Below are 12900 nucleotides of genomic sequence, written 5' to 3'. Positions count from 1 at the left end.
GTCATCTGCCTCACAACAGGGCTGGGATTCCAGAAAACAACACGTGCAGGGATCAGGTGTCACCCAGCCCAAAGCAAGGGACAACTGCTGGCAGGGAGGGCACCCTTTGAGGGGCAGAGCTGGGGGGCACCAAAATGAGAATTTGCTCAGCAGATTCTCGTCTGTCAAATTGTAATAGAACTCATCTAATTTAATGTGCAAAGAGCAAAATGTGGCTGAAGTCCCAGTCTGAGATCCAGCTCCAAATAGAACAGGTGTTCTTGCAGAAGGAGGTTAGGATGTGAAAGTAAATGTGGATAAATGTATTGGGTTTTCATTTAAAATCACAAAATCCTCCAATCACCACCACCACCAAGAACAAAAAAAACCCAAACAAACAAAAACCAGAAAAAATACACACAAAAAAACCCCCAAAAAAACAAACAAAAGAAAAAAAAAAAAACCACAAAAACCAAACAAACCAATAAACAAAAACCAAAAACTAACTCCCTACATGTTTTTGAACTTTGGGAAATCAGAATTTTGAGTTAGCAGGGTCATGCCTGAGTTGCAGGCTCCTTATGATGAACCTGCCACTCTCAGCTGCTTGCACAGGAAGGGAAATCAGTGGAAAATGATGTTGAACTATGGGAAAAAGGGGAATTCTGCTCGAGTTCTTCCCAGGCTGTGAGTGCTCCAGTCTCCCTGCCTGGCCTGGCAGAGCTTCTGCAGCCAGATGTGGCCAGAGTGACTTGTTCAACTTCTGAATACGCTGTAGTGTATTTCCTGTGCATGAAAAGAACTGCTTTTAATTAATAAAATTGGTTTCTTACCGTGTACTCTCAGTGCCAGCTCCTACTCTGTATTCATGTCCCATTTTTCAATCCCTTGAACCCATGGGAAAGCCCTTATGGAAAGGTCTGCCAAAGAATCTGGGCTGCCATTACTTCATGTTCTTCCTTCAGGGAAGGGATTTTAATATTGTTATTGGAAATTTTTTCTTTCCTAATTGCTTCCTTTGCAAGCCCTTTTGTGAGAGCACTGGAGCACTCAGAATGTCTGAGGAGGAGAAAGGATTGATCAACCTGAAGCATCGACAACCATTTGTTTCTGGAATAAACCCATGGTTAGATGGATCATTAAAGTGCAGGAACAGTCATTTCCTGAGGCTTGGGAGAGGCTGCTGTGGCTGGGACAGAAATAGTTCTGGCTCAGGCTGGAATCTCTCGCTCTGGGTCAGGTGTTGGAGCTGGCTCTCCTGGCAGAGCTTCTCTCAGGGCATCAGGCAGGTGCATCCCTTCTCCAGATAAAAATATGCTGGGAATTCAAATGAGGCTTGGTCACTGATCCCTGGAGTGCTTGGAGTTAAAGGGGCAGTGCTGGTGACTCCTGGGGTCTTGAGGTGACCCCAGAGTGTAAAATCCTCGTTTCCCAGCCCTGCAGCCAAAGGAGGAGTCTGGATGTGCAGGATCAGCTTCTCAAGGTTGTTTATTTTCCCTTATCTAGAACATTCTTTCTCTGACTTGCTGAGCTCTGTCCAGCAGCTCGGCCATGGCATTCTGTCTGCCCTCAGGGGGTGTTTGCATTTTATACCAAAAACTGCCTGTGCCATGTTTGCAATAACGTGCCAATATCTGTCATTTATGTTGGACAGTGTGTCTGTACCTTAAACCAACAGAAAAGTGTCACCAGCACAGCAAGACATGGAGGGCAAGGAGAAGGAGAAGGAGAAGGAGGAGAAGAAGGGCAGGACACACCCAAATCCCTCCATCTTCTCCCCCTATCCCCATTCTAAAAACCCCAAAATTCTACTTTTTCACCCTGTGTTAACTCAACTACCACACTACTCAAACCATTGTGGCTTGTAATTCCTCATACAGAGCTGGCAGTTTTTCCCATGGGCTAAAATGGAAGCCACAGGTGTTTGTGACTTTGTGCCAGGGTCTCTGAGCCCCTGCCAGGGTCTGGGGACAGCCAGGGCAGCCAGAGGGATGAGCTGGGCTCCCACACCCGGGTACAGAGAATTATTCCATGCATAAAGGAGATGGGAAAAGGTCTTTTCTCCAAGTGAGCTCTGCTGGAGTTCAGTGGGGATCAGGGTGAAAAGTCAGCCTGGTGACAGCACCAGCATTTCCTTGGGTAACAAAGGCATTACCAAAGCTGGATGAATCCCTTGTGGATTCATTAGACAATTGCTGTGGGCATTCTGAGGGTTTGCAATGCGCTGTGCTAAAGGATCACACCAGAGCTCTGACCCTCATTTGTACTTGTTGTTGCAATTAAATGAGGCTCTTGTGCAGCTGATGAAAGATTCCACGGGAGATCAAACTCATTAACACATGGAAGAAACCTTCAGGACAACCTCCAAAGGGCTGCCCGCGCCTTCCCCGGGGCAGGGAGGTGGTTGTGTGAAGGTTCACGTTCTCTTGGTTGAAATTCAGGAGTGACGCTATGGGGGTTTGATTGCCAGAGCCACGGAAAGATGGTGAAATGTTATTTTTGGTATTATGAGGTAGCCAGGAATGCTTGTGACTGTGTGGTGACAAGGTAGAAATCATGACAAGATGTGGGAGAAAAGGGATCAGAGAAGATGCAAAGCTACCCAAGCTACTTTTGAAATATTGGCATTTTGTCTGAACTGTGGATTTTTGCTTCTTGGACTTAAAAAGAAAACAACAAACTATATTTATTTGAGTTTCTCTTTTTAAGTGGGTGTTTGTGGAAGGCATTCTGTTTGTGTGTGTACACCTGGTGCATGGATACCAAGGTGACAGATTCTCCAGAAATCCATCTGAAGAGCTGTCAAGCTATTAACTTACAGAATGAAGGGAGCAAAAAGGACAGTGCAGAAATTAAATATAGCACTTGAGCAGTTAAACTGCTCTGTCATTTGATTGAAATGTTTCCTTCCCCTTGTTCCTGCTGCTATAAATCTTCCTTTCCTGACACATTGGCTCTGTCCTACGTGGCAGTTTCTGATGTTCAGAGTTCCTGTGAAGTTTATTTTCAAACAAAACCGAGGCAGTCCGTGCAAGAATAACTATTTTGATTTGGGTTGACAAATATTTTCTAACCTGAAGCTAATATTTTTAAACGTTCAGGCTGTTGAACAATGAAAACTGAAGCTGTGAGAGGTTGATTTAGAGATGTTTTTGTGTTGATTTTTTTTTTTTTTTTTTTTTTGAGATTGAGCACGCTCGAAATTCACGCAGCTGATTTTTAGTCACTGCCTTAGAGGATTTTAATTTTCTATCCTATTTTATTTAACATGAAAATAGGGCCTCGTGCAGGATCAGTCGGCGAAATTCAGAGGATACTGATGGAGAATGTGTCACAGCATTTCTCCTGATTTGATTTCGTCACCAGAATTTTGCAAGCCGTGTCCTGTGGCTGCTGCTCCGGGTTTCTGCCCCTTGCTGGGGCTGTGGATGCCTGAGAATTTCCCTGCAGCGCCTCTGGCCCGGGGTGAACCCTGCTCTGCACGTGTCGCTGTCCTTGTGCGGTGTCTGTGGGTTCCTGCACCTCACCCCCGCCATCCCCCACGGGCGTTTTGGAAGCAGCATCACCCCAGAGAACTCTTTTAAATCAGCTTTCACTCGCGTGAAACTGAGCTAAAAGCCTGACCAGTTCTGCTGCCACCTGCTGCTGCTGCTGCTGCTGCTTTTTTGGCTGTTCCTCAATCAATCCCTCTGCTCCTTTGGCGAGTAGTCAAAGGGGAAAAAAAACCAAACAAACAAAAAAAAAAAAAAAAAAAAAAACAAAAAAAAAACAAAAACAAAAAACAAAACAACAACAAAAAAACAACCAAAAACCCCCAGAAAACAAAACAAAATAAAATTAAAATAAAAAAAAAAAACAAAAACACAAAAAAAAAAGGAAAAAAAAAAAAGAAAAATTAATAAAAGGAGAAACTATTGTGAAAGAAGGCTGAAAGTCCAGGCTCGCTCGCTGCCTCCCTCTCGGGTGGGCAGGAAGGTGGGACAGAAGGACAGCCCAGCCCCAGCGGCTCCTCCGGGAGGCTCTTCCCTCTCCCTTTTCCCTGGATTTTCCCGGATTTGTAGCAGCAGCGCACTCGGTAACACAAACCCTGTCTCTCGGGATTAGCAGCGCGGTTACACTTGCGACAGCTGCCCGCTACAGAAACAGCACAAGCTGCTGCTGCTACTCTTTTTCCTGATTTTTATGGAGCGTTGTTCCTCCCCTCCCCTCTGTTTCTCTCTCTGCCCTCCCCACAGCTCCACGCCGCTCCTCTCCATGCTTGCCTGGCCTCTCGAGAAGAACCGCAGCCGAGTTTTCCTAGAGCAGCCCCGGGAGACTTTTCCTTTGCTGAGCCAACAGAAGGCAAAGGGGGGCTGGGGAGGCGAGCTGAAAGCCGGCCAAGCCTCGTGTCAGTGAGAGACCGGGCAGGGGAGGGACTTTTTGTAGGGGAGAGAAGGAGAAAAGAAACTTGAGACTGGCTTCCCGTGTGACATGTGTGTGTGCCGGCCATCCCCTCCCACCGCCCGGTTGTTCAATGAGAGCACGTGAAGAACATGAGGTTTCCTGCTTGAGAGGGAGGGCAGCGCCGGGCACGCAGGGAGGAGGAAGGAGGAAGGCGAGTTGCGCCTTTGTGGCGGTGTGGGTTTCGCCGAGATCACAGCTACGAGTGCCTGGGGGTGGGAGCAGAAGGAGAAAGGGCGTCTGATGCCAGCTGCCAACATGACAGAAACCCTGCGGCTCCCGGCGCTGCGGGTCCCCGAGCAGCAGGTGCTGGAGGGCGGCTGCGCCTGGTCCAGCTCGTCCACCCCGACCCTGCGCAGGAGGCGCTTCAAGATGAGGCGGATGAAGAACGTGCAGGAGCAGAGCCTGGAGGCCGGCAGGTTCCAGGAGTCTCCTTCCTCCAGCAAGGAATACCTGCAGCTCCCATCCATTGAGATCACCCCCTCCAGTGACGAGGACACCCCCTGGTCCAACTGCTCCACTCCCAGTGCCTCCCCGCGCCGCAAGCGCTTCCTCCTTCGGAAGTGGCTGCGCGTCCGAGAGAAGAAGGAGTGCAGTGAGAGCAGGTAGGTCCTCTGGCCGCTCCCCTTCCCTGCTCCCGAGGTGATGCTGCCCAAAATAGGCTCTGCTGGAAGGGCCTCTTGTTCCCCTGGATGTGCCTCTGCCCGGACTTTGTCCTCGCCTGTTGGCTGCAGTGTGGCGTGGTGTTGGTTGGATGTGCTGGTGCCGGAGGAGAAGGCCTGGGAGCTGTCTGGGAATGGCAGGGCAAGGCTGTGTCCTTGCTCGTGGTCCTCCAGGTGACACAGAGCCAGTGGGTGAGAAGAGTTAACCTCACCATGGTGTCCTGAGGAGACCCTGAGAGAGGGGAGTGACCTCTCTGCTGGCACTACCTGTGTGGCAGTGATGGTGCCAAACCTCTGCCAGTCTTTTCTGGTGATGCTCGTTCCTGCCACTGAGACTTCCCCTGAGATCCTGAGCTCAGTGTTGGCACAAAGAGAGACACCAAGCAGCACAGTGGGTCTGTGTGTCAAGGTGGCTGGGCTCAGTCCTTGGCAGCTTTCCAGACCTGAAAGTCACACAGTCCTTTGGCAGGAACGGGCACAAATCATTCCCAAAGCCTCCAAGAGCCTGTCAGCACAGGGAGTTAATGCCCAGGCATTGTATTTTGTGGCCTCATGGAGATAAAACTTCACCTTACATAACCCTCTGCGGGGCACCCCACATGCAGTGGAATTAACTCTTCCTTTAACAATCTGCCTTTCCTGAAGGCCCCAAACACACAAGACACTGTAAAGATTTCTCCAAGAAATGGCTATTTTATAAACCTTTAGGCTGAGTTAGTGTGGGCCAAGTTTTCTTCCACTGTTTGCAGCCCCTGTGCAGCTGATCTGTGGGGTTGTGTTTAAAGGATGTGCTGCACTTCCAGAAAAACAGAAACCTTCAGCATTTCTGCACCCACCAAACCACACTGACTCACTGCCTGCTGTGGTGCTGGAGTGTTTGCAGGGCAGAGCTTGGAATATCCACTCTGATTAGCTGATAATTTTTCTTTCATCAGGTCCCTTTAGCAAGGTCACTCTGTCAGCTTATTAATTTTTAAAGGACTTTCATCAATGAATGCGTGCCATTGAGGATGTGATAATGCCTCTCAGCAAGTTAACACTGAACAACATCTCTTGGTTTAGGAAATATTTCTGATTTAGGAAATATTTCGGATTTTCATGTAGCAGTGGTGGTGCAAGCAGGGATTCAGGCACAGCACACAAAATGGGAAAGATAATGCATGAGGTACGTGCTGATGTGTCACAATATCGAAGTTCTGGTCAGAAATTCAGAGGATGAAGTATCCAATCCTTCAGCTGAGGGCTTAATTTGGGTTTCCTGATGATGAATGAGTTTCAGGCATGCCAAGACACGTTGCTTTAGGTGTGAAGGTAGAAGAAAGAGCTACGAGCTACATTTCCTTGTACATTTGTCGCCATGCTGACAACTTCCTGCTTATTCATCTCCGAGGGATTTTTGGGTGATGTTTCCGAAGCAGTGGCTGGGAAGAAGGCGAGGTGTGATGTCTCAGGTGGCATTGGCACACCAATGCCAGCGTGGCACCTCCTTTCTTCACGTGCAGCAGGCTCCAGACCCACCCCCTGTGCCCCGGGAAGCACGGCGTTCTCAGATGGCTTTTTCCCTCCCCAGCCCAGGGAAAAGCCAGGTTTGGTCGCTGTGCTGAGCCCGTGGGCTGGCAGAGTGCCGAGAGCATCCCTGGGCTCTGCCACCGCAGCAGGAACCGGCACAGAGGAGCAGAATCTGTGCGGAGGGGGAGAAACCCCGAGGGGGTTTGTGGCATCATTTGGCAGAGCCCTGGGGTAAACTTTGCTGTGTGAGCTTTGAGTGAAACACAACTTTCGTAGGGCAAGAAACTGTTTGCCTCTAAAACAGATTTGCTGTTTGCTCCTGCTGCTTTCGCAGGGTCAGGGAGGCACCTGCTCTGTCCTGCTGTGCCACTGCTGTTGGTGACAGATGCCACCTCTGTGTTTGTTTGAGGGCAGCAGGGGCAGCTGCTGAGGGGTTTTGTGCAGCAGGTCATGCACCAGGCTCTCATTCCATCCATTCCCTTGGTGCTCAGAGGCCTGCCCGGGTGTCACAGGGACCCCAGGGTGTGCCACCCTGTGCTGGGAGTGCTCTGCAAATCCACATTTCACCTGGTGAAAGCAGCAGCCATCAGGCTACTGCTGCCAATCGCTCCATTTCTCTGGCTGAGCTACCATCAAGCTGCTGAAATGTTATTTTTGGAGCTGGTAACTCTTCTGGCCGTGCCGTGGGCAGATACCTGGCTGGTGGCAGGGATTTCCCAGCAGAGCTGGCAGCTGGCAGAGAGCAGCCTGTGCCCAGGCCGAGCTGCTCCTTGCTCTGCCCTCATGGCCCCGAGCAAGAGCTCTGTGACCATCAGCATACAGCGAGCATCCAAGTGAATAAACAAACCCTTTTTCAGCGCTCCAAACCTGTCTCTAATGCTCCAGCTCTGCTTTTCTCAGCGGAAACTCCCAGGTGCTGGTTAGTTTTTAACAGCCTGGGTGATTGGTAGCCTTGTTTACCTGCTGGGTCTCTAAAAGCTGCCAGAGCAGGAGGGAAAATGTTCTTTTCCTTCCATTAAAGCCCAGGGACAGCTGCGAGAGCCTCTCCTGCCCCTGCCACTGCTGTGCTCCAGGTGAGAGAGCAGGAAGGTGATTCCTTGGGGGTGGCACTGGAACGTGTCCTTGCTCAAAGAATTGATGGCCCAAACCTCCAGGTTGCTGCACAGATGATAAATAGGATGGTTTTTATGAGGGATGCAGGCAGCTCCTCCTCTACCCCTCAGCCATCATTTACCAGCCAGGTAATGAAGTTATTTACTTTTATAAACCATGAACCCTGCACACAGGTGCACCATTTTATTTTATTTTATTTTTTTTTAATTAAGACATGTTGATGTTTCTTTCTTCAATCTGGTGGCAGGTTGCTGTGCATGCAACCTGCATGCATTATTGATGTGGGCATCAGGCAGTTGATCAGCTTTAATTTATTATTTACCTCCTCAAGCCACCCTTGCATGCAATTTCAGGACCTGCACGTGATTTTGGGGCAAGAATTGCTGAGTAGATCATTCAGGCTTCAGTTTAAGGACAGCTCTCCCTTTGGCCTAAGATCAGGACTGGTTAAGGATGAAATAAATGTTGGTGCTGCAAAAGGTGCAAAACTTGTGGATTTTGTTGGAGCAGTTTGTGCAGCAGATCTTGACACTTCTGTAGATGATTTTACTCAGGTTGGTTTTCTGCTGGAAAATCTGACACTCCCTGTGGATCCATCCAAAAGGAAAGACTTGTCTAAGTCCTAAAATGCCTCTAGCACATTAAAAATGAAATGTATTATGAGAAGAATTCCATCCCAGCTCAGAAAAGTGTCTGTGCTGAGGAGCTGGAGGTTTCTTGAACTGCCAGTTATGCAAAGGGGGAGGTTTTTCAGATGAAATCCTGATAACTTATCTCAAAATGTGGAACAAATGAGGGGAGGCTCCAGCTCTGCTCAGCACTGGGCTCTGAGGCTGCTTCCCTTCGCATTCTGAGGTAAAAATTTTCCTTTTTTCCTTAAAAAAAGTTTCTCTCAATCCCTGTAGTGATATAAATTAGTTAACAGTGAATTGATTTGTTGGAACTTGAGCTAAAATTATTTACAAATTGGTGGTTTAGATGTTTTGAATTGGCTTATAAAGGTAAATTAGCCTTTAATTTCAAGTAGCCCATTGTGCTTTTGCCTTCCTTAATTAAATCGAAATTTGCTCTGAGCATTTCTGGGAATAAATTAATGGTCATTGCCCTTTTTCTGACTTTGACATGTGTGGAAAATATTGTGGTATTTTCTGGAGGAAAAATCCTGAGTGATGTGAATTTTTTTTCCCCCTAAGAAACTGCTGATGCTGAAAAGTAAAAAAAAAAACCAAAAAAAACAAACAAAAAAACATAAACAAACCACAAAATTTGCAAGATTAAGGTTATAGATCTTCTTCCATTATGGAAAAGTGATCCAAGTCTTTAGGGAAATTATGGAGGAGTTTCCTGGAGAAGAGGGAGCTGCTCCAGCCCTGGGCAGCCCTGGGGGGTTTTGGTCTCTCTGTTCCACAATGAGCAGCTCCAAATTTCGCAGTTCTCAGTTTTTCAGTTTTTGCAGAACTTTCACCTCGGAGGGGAGGAAATGGGGCTGCTCCTCTCTGAATTGGGAACTGGGTGTGTTCTGGGCTCATTTCTGCTGAAATTCATGATAAAATCTCGTTTGTGTAAAGAACCGATGGCTCCACTGGGATTTCATAATGGAAGAGGCAAATCCTTTTTTTCCCCCCCATTTTTGCTTGTAACTGGAGCTGGTTAATTGAGGTTTTTGGGAGGAGAAGGGTTTTTGGGAAAGCTGTTGGTCTCTGAGGGAAGCAGCTGCTCTTCTCTGCTTTTGGTGGCTTTGGAAAACCCGTGAGCACAAACCTGAGTGATGTGATTTTTTTTTTTTTCCCTAAGAAACTGCTGATGGTGAAAAGTAAAAAAAACAAAAAACCTGCAAGATGAGGGCTTTAGATCCTCTTCCATGATGGAAAAATGATCCAAGTCTTTAGGAATATCTATGTGGTGCCTCTTCTAATCCGAAATTTGAAAACACAGAGATGATGGCTTGGTAGCAACTTTTCCCTTTTTGAACCTGCAGGTTCAAATGAGGCCTAAAGTGCTCCCAAAAAAGTGATTTTTTTCTTTCTCAGCTGCTGCATGCCTGTCTCCCGGGGGTGCTGATGTGGTTCTTGGCACTGCAGATTTCTTGCCATTTGTTTCTGGTAATCCGTGCCAAGTGACTGAATTGCTCCAGCCCTGGTTTTTTTTTTGTTGTTTTGTTTTTGGCTGAATCTCATTCCTTTGTGCAGTAGTTTGTGGTTTTCTTTTAAAATATTTACCTTCCAGTATTCGTGTGGTTTAGGGCGACCAGTCACCCAAGAGTATTAAATAGGAGTGATTTACAAACAGCCCGGGACTGAAATACTGTTGATTTTATCTGGTCAGCAAATATTTGCCATTGGGTCATCTGAGATCTGTGCCTGCCGGTGGAATTTACCAATTAATTCCTATTTTCCTTATCTCAGCGCTTTTCCACGGATTCTGCTTCCAGGCCTTGGTAAATAAGATGTTGGTGAAAGGGCTTGTCTGGACAGGGTGGGAGGTTGGTGTTTATTATTTTGTGAAATGAATGAGGTGAGAGGAGAGGACTCTGGCCAGGCTGCCCCTTTTAACCCTTTGCAGCAAGGAGAGGTGATGATTTTACTGCAGGTTCACGCTCCAGCTCTGAGTGTGACACTGATTTTGGGGCTCTAGGTGACATTTATAGCCATACTTTGCCTTTTTTTGATCATTTCTAACGGGTTTAGACTGCAAGCGTGGCTTTACACCCTCCCCATCCGTGAGACTGAGTTAAGATGGGAAGATTTGGAGCAGGAGGTGCTTGTTTGGTTCTCAGGAATCTCTTGGAGACCCCAGAGCCTATCCAGGATTTAAAGGGGGTTACAACAAAGCTGGAGAGGGACATTTCACAAGGAAATGGGGTGAATTCTGTGAATTCTGTGATAGGACAAAGGGGAATTGTCACTACAGGAAACGTGAAAGCACAAGAGGTGCTGCTATTGCAAAGGCAACAAGGAGGAAATTTTATTTCTGACTCCCAACATTTACACTTCTCTAAAGGTGCCAGTGGATTGGAGGGTGAATGTGCCACCTCTCCAACCACACTGGGCAAAGCACCAGTACATCAAATTTCTCTGCCTCTATGAAGGAATTCAAAACAATAGGTTATTTCCAGGAAGTTGTGTGAGAAAGTTTTTTACAAGAATGAAAACTCAGAAGGCTTTAGAAAATCTTAAAAAATCAGGGCAACAGGGCATAGCCTTATACTGAAGGAGAGGGCAGGTTCAGAGGTGGGATATTGGGAGGAAATTCCTCCCTGTGAAGGTGATGAGGCCCTGGCACAGGTTACCCAGGGAGGATGTGGCTGTCCCATCCCTGGAGGTGTCCAAGGCCAGGCTGGATGGAATTTGGAGCACCCTGGGGTATGGGAAGGTGTCCTGCCCATGGCAGGGGTGGAATGGGATGAGCTTTAAGGTCCCTTCCAACCCAAACCATTCTGGGATTTTCCTCGTGCTCTGCAAGTCTGGCAGCCGGCAGCACCTGTGGGAATCTGGCTCTGGAGGTGTTTGGGCTTGGAATTTTCAGGCTGAAAGATTAGTGATTTATTAAAAAAATATGGATATTGATCTAGTACCGATATCCAGCTGTGATGGACAGAAACTCTCCAACAGTTTAAAGTTACAAAGTGTGTGTTTATTGTGTGTGGGATCACTCCCAAATCCACACCGCAGCTTCCAGGTGGTTACAGAGCCCTTTTATCCATCCAAGTGTTGAATACCCAAAATACAAATCCATATTCATCATTTTGGTACATCCCATTCCTCACTTCCTCTGCTGATCACTCCAAAAGCCATTCAGCATGCGTGGTTTGTTCCTTGGAATGGGTCGGTGTCCCTTCCATGGGGAGGGGTCCCAAAATGAGGAAGTCAATGAAGTCTTCCTCCTTCTGACCTTTCCACCTTTCCAATGCCAATATGACAAATGAACTCTTGGTAGAACTCCCATTCCTTGTCTTCAGTTGGTTTCGGAACAGAGGAGGCCACAATTGTCTGATGTTCCTAAAAGCTCTTTGTCAGTTTGTATTCTTCATTATAAACCCAGCTAACTCAACATTGTGCTGACAAGCAATCAGTTATTAGTTAACTACTAACTCCTAACTTCATCAAGGCCTGCTCATTTATTTTAATTAACTCTAATGAGGCTAATCTCTAACTCAAACCTTAGCTCTTCTAAAAATCTCTAAATTCCTTAAAATTTACGTTTCATTAGGGCTGCCAAAGGACAACCCTGATGGGCTGGGACACCAAGGGGATTTCCCCCTGGTGTCCCTCCATCCTGAATTTCCTCCAGCACCAGGAGTCCCCGGCCATTTGCCATGGCTCAGTCCCTGCCCCACAGAGGATTTGGGGTACAGGATTTTTCCAGGGGTTTGGGGTACAGGATTTTCCAGGGATAACGAGGCAGCAGGGATGGGAGGGATATTCCTGCTGCTCCCCAGGAAATCCAAGGTGGGGGATGCATTCTGCCAAGGAGGAGCAGAGTGAAAGTGGGGAATTGAAAATTGAAATTGAAAGATAAAATTGTCTTTGAGGAGCTCCTAAAGGCCCCTGTGGGAAAACACTCACAGGGACTTTGCCTCTGCCACACCCAAGGCTTGGGTCTCAATCTCCTTTTATTGCCCTGTTTGTGCTGGCAAGGAAAGATGGGCCAGAAGAAGAATTTTTCAGAAGAAAATTTCCAGAAGAATTAATCAGGAGAATTTTCAAATGAAGACCCTTTGCACATCACCCTCTCAAATATTCCATTTTCATGATAAATCTTCTAGATTTACTTAAAATTAGCTCTGGCTTAAAATTGTTTTTACACTGTCAAAACACTTTAAAAGGCATGATGAGAACTTCTCTGGTGGCTGTTTTTCAGGCATCCTAATTATTTTATTATTTTATTTTACTGTTATTATAGATTTTAAGGCAAGTAGAGTCAAGTCTTTGTGCTTGAAGCTGTGAGAATAAAAAGAAGCCTTTAGTTGTTCCAAATAACCAAAAAATATTTGTAAATTTTAACTGAAACCTTGATGTGTTTGATTATAAACATATAATGTGTGTATAATTTGTTTGCATATGTTTCAATTCCCAAATCTGTCGGTGAAAACATTGATGTGTTGTGAATATTTCGGTAGATTTCATTTTTCGGTAGATTTTAAAACTGTTGCCAAAGTTGTTGAAAACATTTGAAGAATTTGTATCCGATTGCCAAT

The 12900-nt window shown here is 46.7% G+C and overlaps 1 protein-coding gene across 3 annotated transcripts in view; it reads left to right on the top strand.

Annotated features, from left to right (window-relative positions):
• The first annotated feature begins 4040 nt into the window (after positions 1-4040).
• GRAMD1B (GRAM domain containing 1B) overlaps positions 4041-12900 on the top strand; it is a 112059-nt gene continuing 103199 nt past the window's right edge. Inside the window, exon 1 of one of the 3 annotated variants that reach the window (XM_085560396.1) lies at positions 4041-5024. In XM_085560396.1, coding sequence (XP_085416522.1) covers positions 4663-5024 — 362 coding nt within the window. In that variant the 5' untranslated portion in view covers positions 4041-4662. The remainder of the gene's footprint in view (positions 5025-12900) is intronic. The other 2 variants (XM_085560395.1, XM_085560394.1) reach the window with 2 other exon arrangements.

This window comes from Lonchura striata, chromosome 24 (assembly GCF_050655825.1).
Source record: "Lonchura striata isolate lonStrDom1 chromosome 24, ASM5065582v1, whole genome shotgun sequence".
Taxonomy (NCBI): Eukaryota; Metazoa; Chordata; class Aves; order Passeriformes; family Estrildidae; genus Lonchura; species Lonchura striata.
This window is presented reverse-complemented; position numbering and strand designations above follow the sequence as displayed.